Raw genomic sequence first — 19,549 nt, forward strand, 5'->3', positions numbered from 1 at the left:
GAATGATGTCTCCCAAGCCACCGCATACATAAAACAATACATGTGTTTCACCTTTAAAATGTTTTATCTTCATGTCTTAACTTTTAGCTGTCTCCTGAGAAACCATATATATTAAGACATTACTTCATTCTTCAGAGCCAGAGAAAGTTTTAAGCAAGTAGGTTGTGTTTGTTATCACACATTCTGTATTAAAAGGAGCATTTTATAAAGATCAAGCTCAAACAAAAATCCATATTCTCTTTCTCCAATTGTATTTTGCAAATGTCAATCCAGCTTCTTTTCCAGTATATGTTTAGGTGCCGTAAATTTGAAGGAGGAATATGTGAAGAACAGTAGAATTCTTTTTTTCCTCAAAATAGAGATGCAGGGAGAGTGTTTTTTTTTACTGTTTACAACTGAAGCCTGAGAGAAGGAAACTCATGCTGATTTGTTTTTCGAACTAAGCTTGACACATATCTAGGGAAACAATGTACGTGACTCGAGTTTGAAGGTACTTTAGAGAAACACAAAATACAAAAGAAAAGACAAAAGTGAGTCAGAAAGGTACCTTCTTACAACATCTTCTCCATTCCAACATGGGAGTCCATCAGCAGCTGCCAACTCATTACCGCACAGCTGATCAGCCAGGCCGCCATAAAAGGCTCTGTAGAGCCGGAGGTGACTGATAAATTCTCTGCACAGGGGAACACAGGAAATAATTGACAGTGTCGATCAGTAACATTAAGCAGTACTGCTGTTGTGTGTTTCTACAAAAAGATAAAGAATGTCCTTATTCTATTACTGTCCATTTGTTTCAATGATTTTTTAAATCAATTTGTCAGTTTCCTGTTAGATAAGTTTGATTCTCTCAGATGCACTTCAGTAGTTTACAAAGCTGATACTCTCACTGGTCAAAGTAAAAAAAAATACTTTACTCATGTTCTGGAACAGGAATTATTTTCCTCCAACCTGAAATTTTCTTGCATAGTTGTGATGCAGTTTGCAATGTTACACTTGTACAAATATACCAAAAATGTTCCAAAAAAAAGCATAGCAAATAAATAAATAGGTGTATATGAGTAAGTCATCTGTTTTTCAAAAGCATTATCAACTAGTCCCCTACACAGTGTTACAAATACTACAAAGAGTATTTGTTAAGAGTTATGGAGCAACTCAAGATTTAGGTCAGATGGGTTTAAGATGTAGTTGTTAAATATTTAGTGGATATTTAAATTACTGTCTGAAAACTGACATCAGTTTTATCATGTGCTGTGCTGGTACGTTATAAATTATGTATTACTATTTTAAATATTTGTCAAGATGCCCAGAGTTAATGATAAGGTTTTGTACTTAAATCAAAACAAATTAATGACCTTTTAGTTAGTATGTTTTTAATTGGACTGTGATACTTATGTTTACAAATTGTTTGCTTGTGTATTGAAAATAACTTCCTGGGACACCCATTCCTGCTGTGAAAAATTAAAATATTTATTCATTCTGGTTTAGAACATCACACTATACTGAGTTATGTATGACCTGGAGGAACAAAGAAAGGCAGCAGTAAATGCTGTACTCACTGCTCTGTAAGCCAGCAAACTTCACATTATGTTAACTTCTTGTATGGTGTCTGGAGTTGTGAAAAAATGCCAGAAATATTCTATACATTTCCCTACATTTAGACAACGTAGGCCTAATATGGCATAAGGAATTAAATTAAGTATTGTTTACTCCAAATTAAAACAGATAAAACTTGAGTGATTATATACAGTCCATCATTTAAAAAGCCATATGTTCTTTCTTGTAATTGTAGGGCAAATATTTTACATAAACCACAGTGATTTACATTTACTATGCCTATTAAATGTAATATGAGTGCCCTAGTAAGTCTAAAACTGCAGTTCTGAAAATCTTGAGTAGGCTCAATTTTAACAATGCATCAAAGAATTGCCAATGTGCAATATATTTTAAAAATATAAATATGATTCATCCACACTCTCCCAGCCATGAATAGTCATATCTTGTATTTCTCCATCCCCAACATTACATCTAGTGTGCACAGTATGTTTGCAATTTTCCTCCATTTCCCACTGACTGGGACTGATTTTGATTTTGTCTATGCTTTAGGTTTACATTCTGGATGAAAACCAGTGTTTAGAGAGTCCTCTCATAGTAAATAGTTGGAATTTCTTTTTCTGCACAATTAATCCATTGATAATACAGAAATTGAAATAAATACAGCTACCATAATATCTTGTGACAAACTGCACTCTAACAGAAAGGTCAGTTATTCAGTTTATTAGTAAATACATCCTGAGGCAAAGCTAAAGTAATAACTGATTTCAGCCCCTGTTGATGTCTGACCAAAGTAGTTAGAAGGGCAGATGGTATGAATGTCAATTTGCACATCATCATCTTCTAGACCAGATAGCATGTAATTATAGGCAGCTGAGCACAAATGTGCAATCACAGTCAGTGGAAGCTGCAGATACTTCTTATTTGTTTATTTGGAAATGTTAATTTTTTTTACAGTTTTATTCTCCTTGCTAAAAGCTGTCTGCAATGTCAAGTTCTAGAGGAAAAAGCATTATATACTTTTAAGTTTGCATGTTACTACAGAAGGTTCTGCTTAGAATTTTTTAAATTCATCTGATAATTTTTGGTGTCAAAAGCACAGAGAAATTTGCTTTTTTTTCTTGTGCCACATAGTACTAGAAAATATCAGCTTAGGTCTGATGGTAAAAATAATTTAGGAAAAGTTCAGGCAGAGGCAGTCCAATGTGCACTTTGACGTGTAAACTCTCATCTGGAGACGCATTTGAAAAATATAAGGAAATTAGGGAACTCTTAGGAGTCACATGTTTAATGGAGTCTTTCTGTTCATTTGTTTTCCCTAAGATAACTGTCATCAATCAAGTCTACACAGCTTGGGAGAAGCCTATTCTTTTCTGCTAAAGCCTGTGAAAGTTGCTGAGAGCAACCTGCTGTCAGAAGTACACAGGAGGTAAATAAAGTGGAGCTTGACTCAGAGAACAGCACTTCCTTAAAAGCAGGCTGAAGTCACTCTTCCACGTGAGGAATTGTTAGAGTTGCCATGGGAATATAAAGTGAAATATAAAGCCATTATGACTAATAAGGAAGGAGGTGATCCAGGAGGCAGCAAATGAAGATGATATCAACTATAAAGTTCTTAAACTGAAATCTCTGTCAGTGGATCTCAAACATTCTCCCCCCTCTCCCTTCTTGGTGAAGCGCCTGTTGCATGCCATAAAGTGTTTCCAGCATCTCAGGCAGGGAGAAATCATGGCAAAACAACATTGCTTTGTGCTGCCCACTGCCTCTGATGCCCCTTAAAGTTTTTTAGGCAATCTCCCTTAGGTCAATCCAGACACCACTTGTTTTGAAACACAGAACTTTCCTGGATTAAGTGAGATTTTAGAATATGGTTTCATGTTTGCAGAGTGCTAGCAATCAGAAAACATCAAGAACTTGCTTAGCTACACCACACAGAGAAAATGTGCCTGTATAATGGTATTTTCTGATGAACTTCTGTGCTGGCTAAAGCAAACTTCTGTTTTGCATCTCTTTCCATTCCCACAATGTTCACTGAATCCTGTGTTTGTTTGTTTTTTTCCCTCCACTATTTGGAACATGAAGGACCTTGCACTAACAAGAATGGTCTGCCTTTGAAACTCAGAGGCTTTTTCTTCTCCAGATATCAGGAGTGAGCAATTATTCCCTGCAATTCTCTCACTTCAGTTTCCTTCTGCACTGCAAAGTGAAATGAAAGGAAAAAAGGACAAAGAAAACCTCTCTGTGTTTTAGAAAACACTGTGATAGAAATGAAATTTCTGATTTTAACTGTACTTTACTTGCATAATAGGGCCTTCAGTCTCAACGGTAATACTATCCTTACCCCTTACAGTGCTATTACTCCTCACGGTCTTTAAAGACTTGATTAATTTGTCTAAAGATAGATTTGGCCTTTGAGATGCCCTCAGCTATCCAGGATATCTGCAGAAGGCTGGAATATATGATACAACTTAGACACCTGCATTATTCTTGGCAGCAGCAGATCAGCTGGGATACATGAAGGTATCCTCAAGTGGCATTGGATGCTTGTAGTTGTGTGAGCAGCTGAATTGAGTCCTCCCCTCCATAGACTATAATGGCAGCTTAAACACCTAGCTCATATGCAGTTAGGCAAATTTTACCCTATAATGCTGAGCCAGGGATAAGTCAAATCTCCAAGTCTTTTCAGTCACCTCAATTCACTATATACTGGCAAAAGAATCAGCGAAAAAAAAATCAGCTGGACTTGCTTGAAAGAGGATTCCGAGATTTAGTCCTAAATGCTTAGCTGTTTCACTTTTCAGAGTAGAAAGGGATGTAAGAACAGTCATTCATTCTTTTCTGTCTGATCAATTTTTACGAATAGTATTCTGATAAAAGTCACAATCACTTCTTGACAGATTCAATAATGCCTGCTGATGTGCAAGTTAAATGTAATTTGAAAATTTACACATAAAGATAGAGCTAATGTTCATATTTTACCAATGTTATCCACTCTTTTAAATACTTCAAACCACACCAAATGACTCTGGTCATATGTCCATTATTTCAGAAAACAAAATCTAGTCATGAAATTACTCTTTCCAAAATGTAACAGAGCAGATTGTGTTGTTGAAATGCTTCATTCTTTGCAGTCTTTGTTTATTCTCTAGAAATGCATGCCATTGCATTGAATATAATCTATTCTGTTGTAAAATTAATGGCTTACTTTATTCTTTCTTTCTGGCTGTAAAATTAATGTCTTACTTTCTTCTGTTGGCGAGCGTTGCTTCACTGTCTCTTGAGAACATCTTCAACCCTTGATTATCATTGTTCTGATCAAAGGAGCAACCTGGAGACTGCGTAGGCTTCCTTACAGGAGGACCACATACCTTGTTCACCTAAAAGAAAAAAAAGCCACAAGAAGAAGGAAAGAACACATGTAAACAAAAATTATTATGCATCTCTCAATTCAGTTTAAGTCCATTTTAATAAGAAAGAAAGTTCTGTGGACATTAAGTTAAGAAAAGTACCATTAATTATCATACTTCTCAACACTAGATCCATAATGAATGCAGTAAACACATAATTAGTCATTTTATAGTAGAAAAGAAAACAAATAAAATCACTCCTTTTGAAGGAATATCAGGTGTATCAGAAAGTCACTACATGTATTTTACTGACTGTGGCTTTTTTTCTTCCTGTAAGGAAAGTGTATTGTTATGCAGACAGTAACAGTAACCTCAAGAGAACATGATGTGTTGTGAACAGCGGCATATTGCCATTTTTTCTGTAAAATACCCCAATCACAAATTTAATATGCATTGAACTTTGCGATTTCTTTCAGGGTTCATGAATTATTATGGCATGTTCAGCACAGTTACCCAGAGCATATAGTGAACAGTTAGCATGGTGGAAACTTGCATAACAACTTTGCAAGATGTAAATTTAATGATCCAAGATGTAAGTTTAATGATTCGGACCATAGATGTTGAAAATATCAAGGGATTTTATATGTCTGGCTTTCTGATCTAGATGTCAATAGATACAAATTCACATGAACTCCCATTTTCTTCTTTGTAAAATGTGATACTGAGCATTTTGTATGATAAAGGATATAAATTCATGTTCATAGCTCATTATTCTTCCTAGTCACTGAATAAAAATAATTAGGACCATACATATTTGTTAAATAAGAGATACTTCATGCTGGCAATCACATCAGACAAGATATTAAGCAGACTGAACAGCACATATCTTGTGTAAGCTAGCACACATACACTACTGAAAAACTAATACTGTATGTGATTTATGAAAACTCGGTTTCAATAGGTAGTCAATTTTTTAAAAAGAAAAAGGGAGAGGAGTCTGTTGGCTCTAAGACTGGGATCCAATTTTTGAAGCAGAAACATATTCAAAATGCTACCATGAGAAAGAGGAAAGGGTTCACAGGTTATACAACAAGGATTATTGTTTCCTTTTGCATTTTATATCCCCAAATGTAAGAACAGAGAAAGGAAATAAATCTCATTTCAAGTTACCATCACACACATTAAAGAGAAAAGTGCAAGTCTTAGGGACCACCTTTCCAACTAAGAACTGCTGTAGTGTTAGTTAAGAAATACATTTAAAATTTAAAATAAAATTAACATATCTGATTTTGATGAGTGAGTTTGTTGTTACGCATGGTGTAAGTGGTGATAACGAATATACTTGCTCATTGAATATACTTGCTTAGGCCAATCAAAAGAAGAAAGAATCAGTATTATTACTACATAGGAGTAAGTGTTCACTTTATGAATTGAAAATGAGGGTAAAGTGAATAGTCCTTTTTGGCTGCAATTCACATGTCTTAATTTAGGCATTCAAGTTTGAATCCCCTTCAAATGAGGTGCATGAATTTACCTGCAAGATAATTCTCCCTGGACATATGGCTAATATCCTTTAAGGGACTTAATGGGATACACTTTAAACATCACTTAAGTATTCACCTCACCATTTCGTATCAGAGGCAGTGTATATACACCAATATAATGAAGATCTACCAGAGGAAAAAAATGCTTTTGTCCTTTTACTTGTCTCACTTTGCTCATATTCTCTTATGGTCACTGATGTGACACTGGGAGTGTTATGCTTATGATCAGCTTTTATGAAAAGCAACTGATGGTTTGGGTTGCCTCAGTTCCAACTTGCCATATAATCTTTAGCAACTCTTTGTCTTACCAAGAACAAAAATAAGGGTTTAACAGACAGACAGGGTCAGATCCAGATGTTTGGGAAGGAGGCTCTGTCTCATGACATGGGTTAGGTGTGTAGGTTGTTGTAGGTCTTAGGTGTCTTATGTATCTGAAAGAGGCACCTTAGCTGTCCAGGCACTCTCAGAGATTGACTGCATACAGGGTGGGAGCCTGTGAGGGGAGGAGAAACATGGTGGAGATGAGTCACTGGCTAATACAGACCCTAAGCAGATAAGCACCAGTCCTTTGGGTCAGGGGAAAAAAAAGAAAGAAAAAAAAAAAAAAATAAATTGCCTCCAGTTATAGTAAACTGAAAAAAAAAAAAAAATGCATTCAGCTCCACTAGGAAGGCAGGAGAATCCACAGCTATCTATATTTCTTGAATTTACAATAAAATCTTATTATATTTTACTCTGACTAAAATGAACAGATAAAGAAAATCAATAATTTTTCCAGTCCTAGTGGCCTGACTATGGATGATATTTGTTTTATATGTATTAAGAGGTTGCTTCAAAATACTGTCTAATGACCTTTCTCTCTGTTTATTTTCTTTGAGTGAATGTCTCAAGAAACACCTTGTGCAATACTGGGAAATTTGCGTTCATTGATACGTTTAAAAATAAACCTTAGTTTAAAATATAAAATCTTTCTTAAAAATTAATCTTGGGTAAAATTTATATATATAAATACCATTAAAACCCAGCCATTTTCTGAAATGTCTTTTTAAGAACTGATTTTTTTTCCCAAAAGCCATTTTTGGAAAATTCTGAAAACAGCATTAGTTAAATGATAAGAAGTGTTTGTACAGCACCACGTACACCTCTGCCATTCCCACAGAGAAGTGCATAACAGTAATCATACTGCTGACAACTCCATTCTGTTAATGACAGCAACAGCTCTCACAGCTGAAAGTTAGCTCACCAAACTTTAGCAGAGTCACTTCTTCAGACATAGTTTCTGCAGGATGAGCTACTTCGGCATGTACAAGCACACACAATGATGATGTCATCATCTGTTATCTTTCTCGTATCTCTGATATTTAAACCCCTGGGACCACTGACTGACCAGCTGGCTTTGTGTGGTGTTGGTTCTTCTTTTTGTGTTTGATACATCACACTTGTATCACTCATCCAGCTGAACCCAATCTGTCTTTTTTTAACTGTTCACCAGTGGCTGTCACTTTTATGTCATGTTTAAACCATTAACCGTACATGCATGCCAAATGTACTTTTGCCTCCCTCACTGGCCCAGGCTTCATTGTCACCCAGTTTCTTCAGTAAACTTGTGCACATGAAAAGGTCATATACTTTTATCTTGCCTTCAGGTGCCTGTTCTGTCTGTAAGCCAAATAATTTTAAACCAAAATGTCAGTATCTCATTACCCAGTACAGGCCTGATGATATTCTAAAAGATAGATAAATACACTTTCCATAATCACGTCTTCTTTTTTTTTTTGATGCGTTCTTTAGGTCTCCAGGAATGAGTACATGGTGTAAGTGTAATGCCACTTAGTTGTATTTCCCATATTTTCTGAAGGACTACAACTATATCCATTAGACACGTTTCTTTATTTTTAGCCTTTGCACTTCAAAATTAACCTTCCAACTAAAAACTCGTTCAGTGCTATTACCGCCAGTCTTGAGAGACACCGACTGGAATCATAACTTTGAGGGAAGGGGAATGCTTTCACTACACTAATGATCTAACACATGACCATTTTGCAGCAATATCTGATCAGAATGTATTCTTACTTTCTTCCAGTTTCACTGAAAGGGTATTCCCGCTGAATGTTTCCACAAATTGAGCATTTTTCTTGGCTTCAAACATAAAATCCTAAAAGAGAATATAAAATGATTCTCAGAGGGGACTGAAAATATCCTGAGAAAAGTGACACTGAAAAATCACCAAAAATATTATTCAGGAGAGAATTAAACATCTCACTGAATTTCAGGAAGAATTACAGACTGCTATAAAATTTTAAAACAGCCAAGCCTCAGCAACTTACTAGGGGTTTTTCTGTTTTGTTTTGCTTTTTTTTTTTAGTCAAATGTTCTTAAATACTGCACAATATTTAAGGGCATAAAAAGAGACCTCAGAAAATTATAAAACTCCTGATTTTCACAGTTCAGACAAACCTATTGTCATTATACTCAGCATGCGGTTATTATGCACAATTTGTATGCCACAGTATGATGACTGGGTTAATTAAAAGCCCTTGTAATAACCATGCAGTTAAACTGCAATTAGTGCCACACATGAACTTTATGGCAGTTTGATTTTGCTTCATGTTATTCCGTAGAATGTCTACTTATAGTTACTTACAGTTTGGAAAACTGGAGCATTGTAAACCTTTACATTTACACAGGACTGGACAATGATGTGAGCATCATATCGATATTGGTGGGATACTGTCCTCTAGGTTCACATGCTCAATAGCAGAAATCAGTCACATTGGTTTTTTTTTTCCACTACAGAAGCAGTTCTTTCTGTCCTCAGCATTTCTACTGAAACGATTTTACATCAAATGACTGAAGCAAACTGAATGCACAGTGGTGCACTTCGAACGAGATATGCCAAGTCTCGGTGATTAGCTACACCATAATCTTTAAATGTTGCCACTGTGCCAGGAATCTTAAGACTCTCTGCTCCACTTTGGGTCACAGGATGTTGTGAAATACAGTGAAAAGATGAGCATCTTCTAGTCTTGCAGTGTGTCGGTAGTCAGTTTCACTCGTTCTTACAGCTGTGCATAGAGTAAAAGGGAATAAAGCACTTCTCTGGATACAAAACCTCTTAGGCTTAGACTCAGCTCTAGCTGGGAACCAGAACCAGGAGTCTGAAAATTGCTCTTTCTTTTACGTTTAACAGTTTCATGCTTGTTTTGGTAAGTTTAGCAAGCACTGTAAGTGTATTGTATATAATACTGTATGTATTTGGATACATATATACCCAGGATTTCCTGTAAATGGGGTACGTGTCAAGTATTCACCAGACTGACGCAGTCTCTCAGACCTGTAAGCCATCGGTGTGGCCATAGTCTGTGCAGGCATTTAAAACTCTTTTTATTTAATGCATGTTTTAGTTAGTGATTGGTCTGGTGGCTTTCAGTTCTAGCTATCAGATCACAAATTTGCCACCATCCCTTACAGTTAAATCCCCTCAAACACTGGTTGAAATTACATTTGTTACAAAAAAAATTGTGGTTAAGTTAATTTTATTTTATTTTCTAGGAATACAAAAGTGAATACTTTCTTCAAAAACAGATTCTTGATGAGTCACAAGCATTTCCAGCAATCAAACTACCCAAAATATTCATCCAGAAAAACAATGCATTAAATGTTTAAGACGTTTCCTTGATTCAGATTTAATCCTTTCAAGGGGATGTGTAATACTTTCAGGTAGATGGCTGTGCGTCAAACAGAGGAGAAAAAGAAGACCAATACAGCATACTCTTTTTTTGTACCTCATTCTGCCAGCCAGCCTCTGCAAGCAGCACAGGAGAGGATGGCTTCTCTGTCACCAGGCAACACAGGGGTTTGGCACTTTCTGATCATCTAAGCAGGTGAAAATGAAGATCTCTCAAAGTAAGATTAGCTTCTCCTTTTAACTTGTAATAATCTCCAGCTGAGCTCCTGCTGCCGGAGCCAATACAGCCACACGCCTAGTGCTGGTTTCACTGGTTTGTCTTCTTCTAGTTACACCACAAGAGGGAGCACCAGCATTTCAGGATTTCCAAGCACTTAAGCAGGCTTTTATCGTTTGCTGCTTTTAACAGTTGCTTATTTAATATCAAACTTCTGTTGCAAATTAAAATGTGTTTTGATATGTGAGAGCGTGCATGTGTGCATGGAAGATTACAGTATTCTCTACTGAGAAAAAATTTAAGTTCTTGAAAACAAGGAGAACAAGCATTTGGTACAATTTTTCCTTCAGAACAGGAAAAACACATTAATGAGATTGTCTTAGGAAAGAGCAGTGGATTACCACCAGTGTTTACAACACAGGAAAATCATGCAGAAATAGTGTATTATTTCCTTTGTTTTCTCTGTAAATTTTGTGTTCTTTATCTGTGACTAGTTGTCTCTTTTTCTCCACTGTAGCCTTAGGACTCTTGGCAATATGTCTTAGGCATCCAGAACTTTAAGTAAGCTCTGGAGTTACAGTGGCAACTTATAATTTTATAAGTTTCATACATAGCTTTAATCATTCTACAGCACTTGCAAGAGAAGTCCAAGACAAGCTGAAAGGGACAAACATTGTGAACAACAGCTTAGAGAACTGCAGAGTAAAGCTCAAGCTTAGACTAATGCTTGCACAAATTATTAAACATTCATTCAATTTATAATCACCTGCAAGACAAATCTTAAATAGGTTTGCCAAATAATGATAATTTCAAAGCAATTTTATTCAAAATTGTAATTAAAAGCTCAGGTGATACATGAAAAAGTACATTTACAATTTTTCAAGTGAGATAGAGTTGGAAGTGGTTTCATGCTCAAGAAGTAACCAATCCAATTCAAAGCAACCTTGTTAAATGTAGTAGTTTGCCTCACCCCCAACCAGATGGTATCGACCAAAGATAAATGCAAACTGCAGATATACAAAATGCAAACTCACCAACAAGGCAGCAGTAGCCTCATCAGAAAAAAACTGAGAGAATTACATGTGGCAAAAAAAAGGAAAATAATTTTCTGTGATACATAAATAAAAGTACAACTTGGAGATACTGAACTAATTATTCCACTGTTTGGCACTAGCACGGCATCAATGACATTGCTGTATACCTTTTTGGGAAATCTGCAGTCAAGATGGCTGACTAAGAAAGAGACAAAAATGCTAAGAGTTTGCAAACTGGTTGTTTATAATAAGTGATTTTTTATACAGTTTTGCAAAAGACTGCTGTCCAAGCTGTTGGATTCTGGGAGCCACAGTCCACAACTTTCATGTGACTGGGACTTGTATCCTCCTCGTACCACTCCATCTGTCAAAACCAGTGCTCCAGCCCAAGTTCTTGAGACTGTTCTCCCATCTTGTCAGTTTTTAATTATCTCTGATTTCCTTCATAATTTTTCTGTTCTGATTGTAAAATAAAATCTAATAGCCCATTAAATATGAGCTACTTAATATACTTCTAATTTGTGTCTTCTGCTCTTTAATTACTAAAAACTTAAATGGTTTTAATTCTGCTGCTCCTTTCATGAGGGACTAACACTCAGCAAGTCTGGCAGTAAAAATAGTTTCTCCTTCTGAATGGGGGTGGGAGGGAAGGAAATTATTATTTTTTTTAATGGCTTAATGTCAGGGGAAATCCTAATGTTCTCAGCCAAGTTACCCTGCAGCCAGAATACAGCACTGCCAGTTCAAACTCTTCAAAGGCAGTTCAACAAAACTGCTTCTTGTGAGAGGCTGCCAGCTCACCCGATCCAAGTCTGCTTCAGTGGATGCCAAGGTGTTTCATTTATGTTCAGTGAAAACACTCTGTGGTTCTCCTCTGAAAAGCAATTATATAAAACCGGCAGTAGCCCTTTCCAAAGATCAGCTGCTTGTATGCAGTAAGACTGATTTATGTATGCTCTCTAGTGGTTAAAATATACTTTATTGCTCCTTACTTCTGTGTGCTCTGCAAGTACAGCTCTGACGCAGAGGGCTAACATTATGCCTTCTTGTCTGATACAGGCAGAATTGTTCATTAAATCTAAGTATAAGTCTATCCAGGGTCACGCGTATAAACCAGAAGAAATTCAGTAGGAATGTGACTGTCAATGAAAGCAGGAATGGGGCTCTATAACATTTATCAGACATGTTACTCACTTAAAACAAAAAATACATTACGACTTACAATACATAAAGAATTTGTGGAAGGAAAAGAAGTTGGCTGCGTCAGCATATCTACACGATGTGTTAACACTTTGTGGTAGGCTGCAATTTATGTTCCAAAATTGTGAAGAGGAGAGCAGTTTTTTAAGTAAGGTCTGCAACAAAAGTATGTAAGTCAATGAAATCATGCACACTTAAAGTAACAGTCACAATGCATTATTTCATTTAGCAAAAGACACTGTCAACAACTCTTTAGATAATTGGAGGGTCACCTTTTCATAATAATAAAGAATCAAAAACCATCTGAAAAAAAAAGTTGAGGGAAGAAAAACATTATCTTGTCAGTCAGAATTTCAGAGAACCTAGGCGTTTCTCCCCCATTCCAAACTACATCTTATGAGATTAGTGGTTTTGCTTCCTGTATCTCTGTATTAAGTGTTTCAGTGTCTCCTCACCCTCTTATTTGGACAAACCAGTTTTCTTTGAAGATCTTTTGTGATGTACAAGACAGTCACTTATTCATACATGTTTATATCATTTCAGGGATGAAAATAGTCTGAAAAACTTATTTGCTTCAAAATCTCTGGATTTGCCCTCAAAAAGTTTTTCTCTTCCAGTACAAAGGGTTGGTAGTGATTTAAGGGCCAGCTTAGATACCAGAAGTCTGCTAAGCTCAGTAGTTCTCTTTGTGAACAGTTATTCTGTTTCACTAGAAAAAGGGAAGAGCAGAGAAAAAAGAAAACATGTACACAGCCTACAGAAAGGATTCTCAGTTGACTTCTTCCTTTACACTTCTTTGTGCCTCTGACTTGGCTTTGGGGAAGGAGTGAAAAGCCTCCTTTCTTCTCTTTCTGCACATACAAAGAACCAGACTGCAGCATTTTCAGCCTCTTGGAGCATCTTCCTTACCTTCAGTTCAGCTCCCCAGTGGACACATTCATACAAGCCTGCCATGGTGCCAAAGCAGAGTTAGACATGTAGCATGTTCACTTAAAATCAGAACATGATGGCAGCCCAGACTGCTGACCACATTTTTCAGACCTCTGAGTCCCTATTCAGTCAATGGAAAGAGGAAGACCATTTTGGATCTGTGCATTTTGCCCAAATTTTGCCTAACCTTCTGTTGAAAAAGAAAAAAAGGGAGGTATATTAGAGATCCTATGCTTTCCTGACCAAAACAGATCTCAATCTTAAGAAGGAAGTGCAGCAAACTGAAAGATTTAACAAAAGATTCAAGTTATTTCAAATTGTGAAGTGGATTTGCTCTAAACACATTAAATAGGAATGCATAATGCATACCATGATATGTTCCTACATTATTTACTTGGCAGTCTATATTGAACATACCTTACGCAAACCTGCACTACTCAGCATTGCTTGCCAAAGCCATGTGTGTGTGCTGATTAGGGCAGTGGGTTGACCTTTCCTGGCTGCCAGGCTTCCACCCAGCTGCTCTCTCACTCACCCTCCTCAACAGGGCAGGGGAAGAAAATAAGATGAAAAAGCTTGTGGGTCGAGATAAAAACAAGGAGATCACTTACCAATTACTGTCATGGGGAAAACAGCCTCAGCTTGGGAAAGATGAATTTAATTTATTGCCAATTAAAAATAGAGTAGGATGGTGAGAAACAAAGATAAAACTAAAAAAACCTTTCCTTTATCCCTCCCTTCATCCCAGGCTCAACTTCACTCCTTCATTCCCAGCTACTGTGTCTCCCCTCAGTCCCATAAGTGCTGCAGGGAGGATGGAGAATGGGGGTTGTGGTCAGTCTGTAACACTTCGTCTCTGCTGCTCCTTCCTCCTCACACTTTGAGGTCATACCTGTTCCGGCGCCTGGAGCACCTCCTCCCCTCCTGCTTCTCTGGCCTTGGTGTCTGCAGGGCTGTTTCTCTCACTTTTTTCCCTCACCCCTCACTGCCACACATCATTTTTGCTCTTTCTTAAATACGTCTTCCCTGAGGTGCCACCACCTTGGTTGCTGGGGTCAGCTGTACCCTGCGGTGGGTCGGTTGTGTCCGGCACGGGGCAGCCCCAGCCTCTCTTCACAGAGGCTGCCCTTGCAGCCCCCTGCTGACAGCGCCTGGACACCTGCACCCTGAACAAGTAACTCCACTGTAGGATTTGCAGTGGAGGAACTTGGGCAATTCGGCAAATGAACTGAAAAAAGCACTTCTCAGAAAAGTGTGAGACATGAACTTGACACTGCATTTGAACCTCTTCTCACCAAAGATGTGAAATACGTCCTCTCTCATTTCCATAAATGAAAGGAAAATTGTCCAAAAGAGGAAGAATTGGAAATGATGTATCTTGAAACAGGTACCAAAGCTGTGCCACCATATACTCAAATGCTGAGAAGCTGAGGAATGTAGCAATTGACTTTACTTAGACAGACGTGGTTTCATGGCTTCATAGAATCATAGAATCGTTAAGGTTGGAAAAGACCCTTAAGATCATCGAGTCCAACCGTTAACCTATCACTGCCAAGTCCACCACTAAACCATGTCCTCAAGCACCACATCTACCCGTCTTTTAAATACCTCCAGGGATGGAGACTCAACCACTTCCCTGGGCAGCCTGGTCCAATGCCTGACTGCCCTTTCGGTGAAGAAGTTTTTCCTAATATCCAACCTAAACTTCCCCTGGTGCAACTTGAGGCCGTTTCCTCTCGTCCTATCGCTTGTTACTTGGGAGAAGAGACCAACCCCACCTTGCTACAACCTCCTTTCAGGTAGTTGTAGAGAGCAATAAGGTCTCCCCTGAACCTCCTCTTCCCCAGACTAAACAACCCCAGCCCCCTCAGCCGCTTCTCATAAGACTTGTGCTCTAGACCCTTCACCAACTTCATTGCCCTTCTTTGGACATGCTCCAGCACCTCAATGTCCTTCTTGTAGTGAGGGATCCAAAACTGAACACAGTCCTCGAGGTGCGGCCTCACCAGTGCCCAGTACAGGGGCACTATCACCTCCCTGGTCCTGCTGGCCACACTAGTCCTGAGACAGGCCAGGATGCCATTGGCCTTCTTGGCCACCTGAGCACACTGCTGGCTCATGTTCAGCCAGCTGTCAACCAACACCCCCAGGTCCTTTTCAGCCAGGCAGCTCTCCAGCCACTCCTCCCCCAGCCTGTAGCGTTGCATGGGGTTGTTGTGACCGAAGTGCAGGACCCAGCACTTGGCCTTGTTGAATCTCATACAGTTGGCCCTGGCCCAACGATCCAGCCTGTCCAGATCCCTCTGTAGGGCCTTCCTGCCTTCCAGCAGATTGACACTTCCACCCAACTTGGTGTCATCTGCAAACTTAATGAGGCTGCACTCAATCCCCTCATCCACATCATCGATAAAGATATTGAACAGGACCAGCCCCAGCACTGAGCCCTGGGGAACACCACTCGTGACCGGCCGCCAACTGGATTTGACTCCATTCACCACCACTCTCTGGGCTCGGCCGTCATGTTCTGCTATTATATTTAAGAAGTTCTTAACAGAAATGAGTGCTTCCAGTGTTTGCCGCACATCTGCCAGAGAATCATAAACATTAAAATAAAGACACTAACAGAATATTAGCAAGTGTATGTCCAGCAATGTATATGTATAAATTTTATTTTTTCTTTCCAATTTGCACTTGAGAAGTAATGCCCTGATAAATGAAAGGAGCAGATCATACACTAACATACATTTTTCCAAAATGTGTGCATAACCATGGATGTATTATTGCCTCTGCCTAATTCTATGCACGATTTGAAGCCCTTTTTCTACACGTTAAAAGCAAGTAGACCAATTGCACTGGAAAAGGACACTGATTTTGAGCAGAATTCTTCAGCACAGAGCTGAAGGGTATAAGGGAATAAGGGTAATACTTCAGATCTCAGTAAGTGCAAGCTATTGAAATATATAGCAAGGATGGATCAAACCAGAAAAGATGGGAAGAGCTGTCAAACCACTAGGTATGTTTAGGTAGGAAGAAAGCCTACTATTTAATGAAAACAACTTTTCATTAGTTACAAACAAGCCATAAACACTTCCTCTGTTGATTTTCACTTTGTTTTCAAAGTTCTCCATTCTCTTTTCTGATGAACAAAGCCCAGTTTAGCCTCAGAAGAAAACCTTTTGACAGCAGCAAGGAGCTTTTCCACTTTGAAACAATGGGGAAGTGAAATATAACACTAGAGGAATATGAATTAGATGGAGGTCATGACTGCAGTACGCTTACTCCATGCTACATTAAAAAAATGACTGATGTATAAAAATATGCCATACTTTATTATACAAGCACCACAGTTTTTCACAGCTGCAGCTGGATGCATATCTGTGAACGGAGAGAAATGGAAGGTGATGGTGTTCAACTGTGTGTTAGGTTAGGTATCAAACCTTCCTTTAGAACACAATGATATTATAATCATTGTATAATAATATATAATACATAATCATGTATAAGATGAGGACTTTAAATCCAACTACTGTTCAGCAGTTTCTGCAAAACAGTTTATATTGATCTTGTGAAGTAATTTAAATTCATCAGTTTATCAAGTAATTCATATTCAGCAAAGTAATGATGGCAGAGACATATGCCAAAAGCTTCAGGCAGAACTCCACAATTTTATTCCAAAGTCTGCTTTGCTGAAAATTACGTATTTAATTTTTTGCTTTTTTAAAAAAAGTATGAAAGAACTATATGGCATGTTGCTCACTTGGGGTTTGTCTTTTACAAATTGGTAATGGGAATACACACTTGCTGAAATACACTTGCTGAAAGTTAAAGGAGTACAAGGCTGAGTCCAGTTAGACAGTCTGGTGATAGCAACAATATAGTTAATTTTTCCACAACATCAAATTTAGGTTGTATCTGTGCAATCTCTAAACAAAGGCTCATTTTCCCTCCACAGTTTATCATCAATACCTCCACTTCTCTTGAGAACAAAAGTACCTATAGTTGATATATAGCTTTGTGACCAACTCCTTTGAGAGCCTCTGGGCTATCACTCTGTTGGCCTCAATTTTTATCATCCTGTCCTGGGGAATTTCATCCAGGCTTTGAGATTGTATATGGAACAATTCGTTTACTTTTGCTTTCACCAAAGATCTCTGAAACAGACAATGTGTACTGTCTTGTGCAGACTCAGTTTTAACAGTGTACCATGGTAGTGAATACCTTGCATGGCAATGTTCATTATCCATGAGATGAAGCCAGTGCCCACATCCTGCACTAGAATAAGAACACCATGAACATGATTGACAGGTTCCTGCCTTGTCTATGATGCCCATATGTGGGTCCTATCCCACCACAGCTACTGATTCAAAGATGGCTGGCTCCTCGGTAAAAATATTCCCCTGATGCACCCACCTTCGAAGTAACATTTCACAGAATCACAGAATTGTTTTGGTTGGGAGGGACTTCTTGAGGTCATATAGGCCCTATTGAAGCAAGGTCAGCTACAGTTGGTTGTCCAGGTTCATGTCTATTTGAGTTTTGAGTATTTCCAAGGATGGAAACCACAACCTCTCTGGGCAACCTGCTCCATGGAATTTCATAGCTTTTAATTTCTGCCCATTGTCCTGTCAGTGGCCACCACTGAAAAGAGCTTGGCTCCTTCCTCTTCATTGGCTCATATCTGGTGTTTATACACGTTGATAAGATTCCCCCTGAGCCTCCTCTTCTCCAGGCTGGGACCATTCAGCCTAGAGAAGAGGAGGCTCAGGGGGAACCTCCTGAGTCTCCTCCAGGGTGAATGATCCTCGCTCTCTCGGCCTCTCCTTATATGAAAGATGCTCCAGTCCCATAATCATTTTTGTGGCTGGACTCACTTCAGTCAGTCCATATATTTCTCATACTGGGGAGCCCAGAACTGGACACAGCACTCCAAATGTGGCTTCACCAGCGCTGAGCAGAAGGAAAGGATCACTTCCCTCAAACTGCTGGTAACACTCTGCCTAATGCAGCCCAGGAGGCTGTTGGCCTTCTTTGCTGTGCAGGTGCATTTCTCATGTTCAACTTGGTGTCCACCAGGACCCCCAAGTCCTTTCTTCCAAAGCTGCTTTCTAGTCAGTCAGCCCCCAGCATGTACTGGTGCATAGGGGTTATTCCTCCCCAGGTGCAGAATTTTTCATTTGCCTTTGTTGAACTTCATGAGATTCCCCTCAGGCCAGTTCTTCAGCCTGCCAAGATCTTCATGTCCATGTCTTGTCCAAAATCATCTTCTTGTCCATGTGTTTGGAATGGTTTCCAGGATTAGTTCCTCCATCACCTTTCCAGGGATCAAGGTGAGGCTGACCTGTACTTTCCTGGATCCTCCTTCTTACTCTTTTTGAAGATAGGGGTGACATTTTCCTTCTTCCAGTCTTCAGGAACCTCTCCCAGTTGCCAAGACCATTCAAAGATAACTGAGAGTGGTCTCATAATGACATCAGCCAGCTGCCTCAGCGCTTGGGGGTGCTACTTGTCAGGCCCCATGAACACATGTATGTCCAGTTTGTTTAAGCGCGCTAAGGTTAGTGCTCTAACATTGTTCTCCTCCACTGAGGGTAAGTCTTCATTGATTCAGACCGTCCCCTGGTCTCCAGGTTCTTGAATATCTGAAGGCCAGTCTTACTAGTAAAGACTGAGGCAAAGGCAGCATTGAATACCTCAGCCTTTTCTGTGTCCTGTGTCACTAGTTCCCCTGCCCCATTCAGCAGCAGGCACACGTTTTTCCTTGTCTTACTTTTGCTGTTTATGTACTTGTAGAGTTCTTTTCTGCTGCCTTTCCCATCACTTCCCAGATTCAACTCCACGTCAGCTTTGGCTTTTCTAACCCTACCCCTGCAATATTGGACACCAGCTCTACACTCCTCTTGGGTCATCTGTCCCTGCTTCCACCTCTTAAACACTCCCTTTTTATAAGTTCAGTCAAGAGCTCTTTGCTTATACATGCAGGACTCCTGATGCCTTTGCTTGATTTCCTACTTGTCAGGATAGAACTTTCTTGAGCTTGG

At 38.9% G+C, this 19,549-nt stretch overlaps 1 protein-coding gene across 2 annotated transcripts in view; it reads right to left on the reverse strand.

Annotated features, from left to right (window-relative positions):
* GPC5 (glypican 5) overlaps nucleotides 1-19,549 on the reverse strand; it is a 768,836-nt gene that overhangs the window by 612,428 nt on the left and 136,859 nt on the right. For both annotated transcript variants that reach the window (XM_087758947.1, XM_087758946.1), the window contains exons 4-5: nucleotides 4,795-4,928; nucleotides 548-673 (exon numbers count right to left, since the gene is read on the reverse strand). In XM_087758947.1, coding sequence (XP_087615073.1) covers nucleotides 548-673; nucleotides 4,795-4,928 — 260 coding nt within the window. The remainder of the gene's footprint in view (nucleotides 1-547; nucleotides 674-4,794; nucleotides 4,929-19,549) is intronic.

This window comes from Nipponia nippon, unplaced genomic scaffold (assembly GCF_047370975.1).
Source record: "Nipponia nippon isolate SJK-2023a ecotype South Korea unplaced genomic scaffold, ASM4737097v1 scaffold_2, whole genome shotgun sequence".
Taxonomy (NCBI): domain Eukaryota; kingdom Metazoa; phylum Chordata; class Aves; order Pelecaniformes; family Threskiornithidae; genus Nipponia; species Nipponia nippon.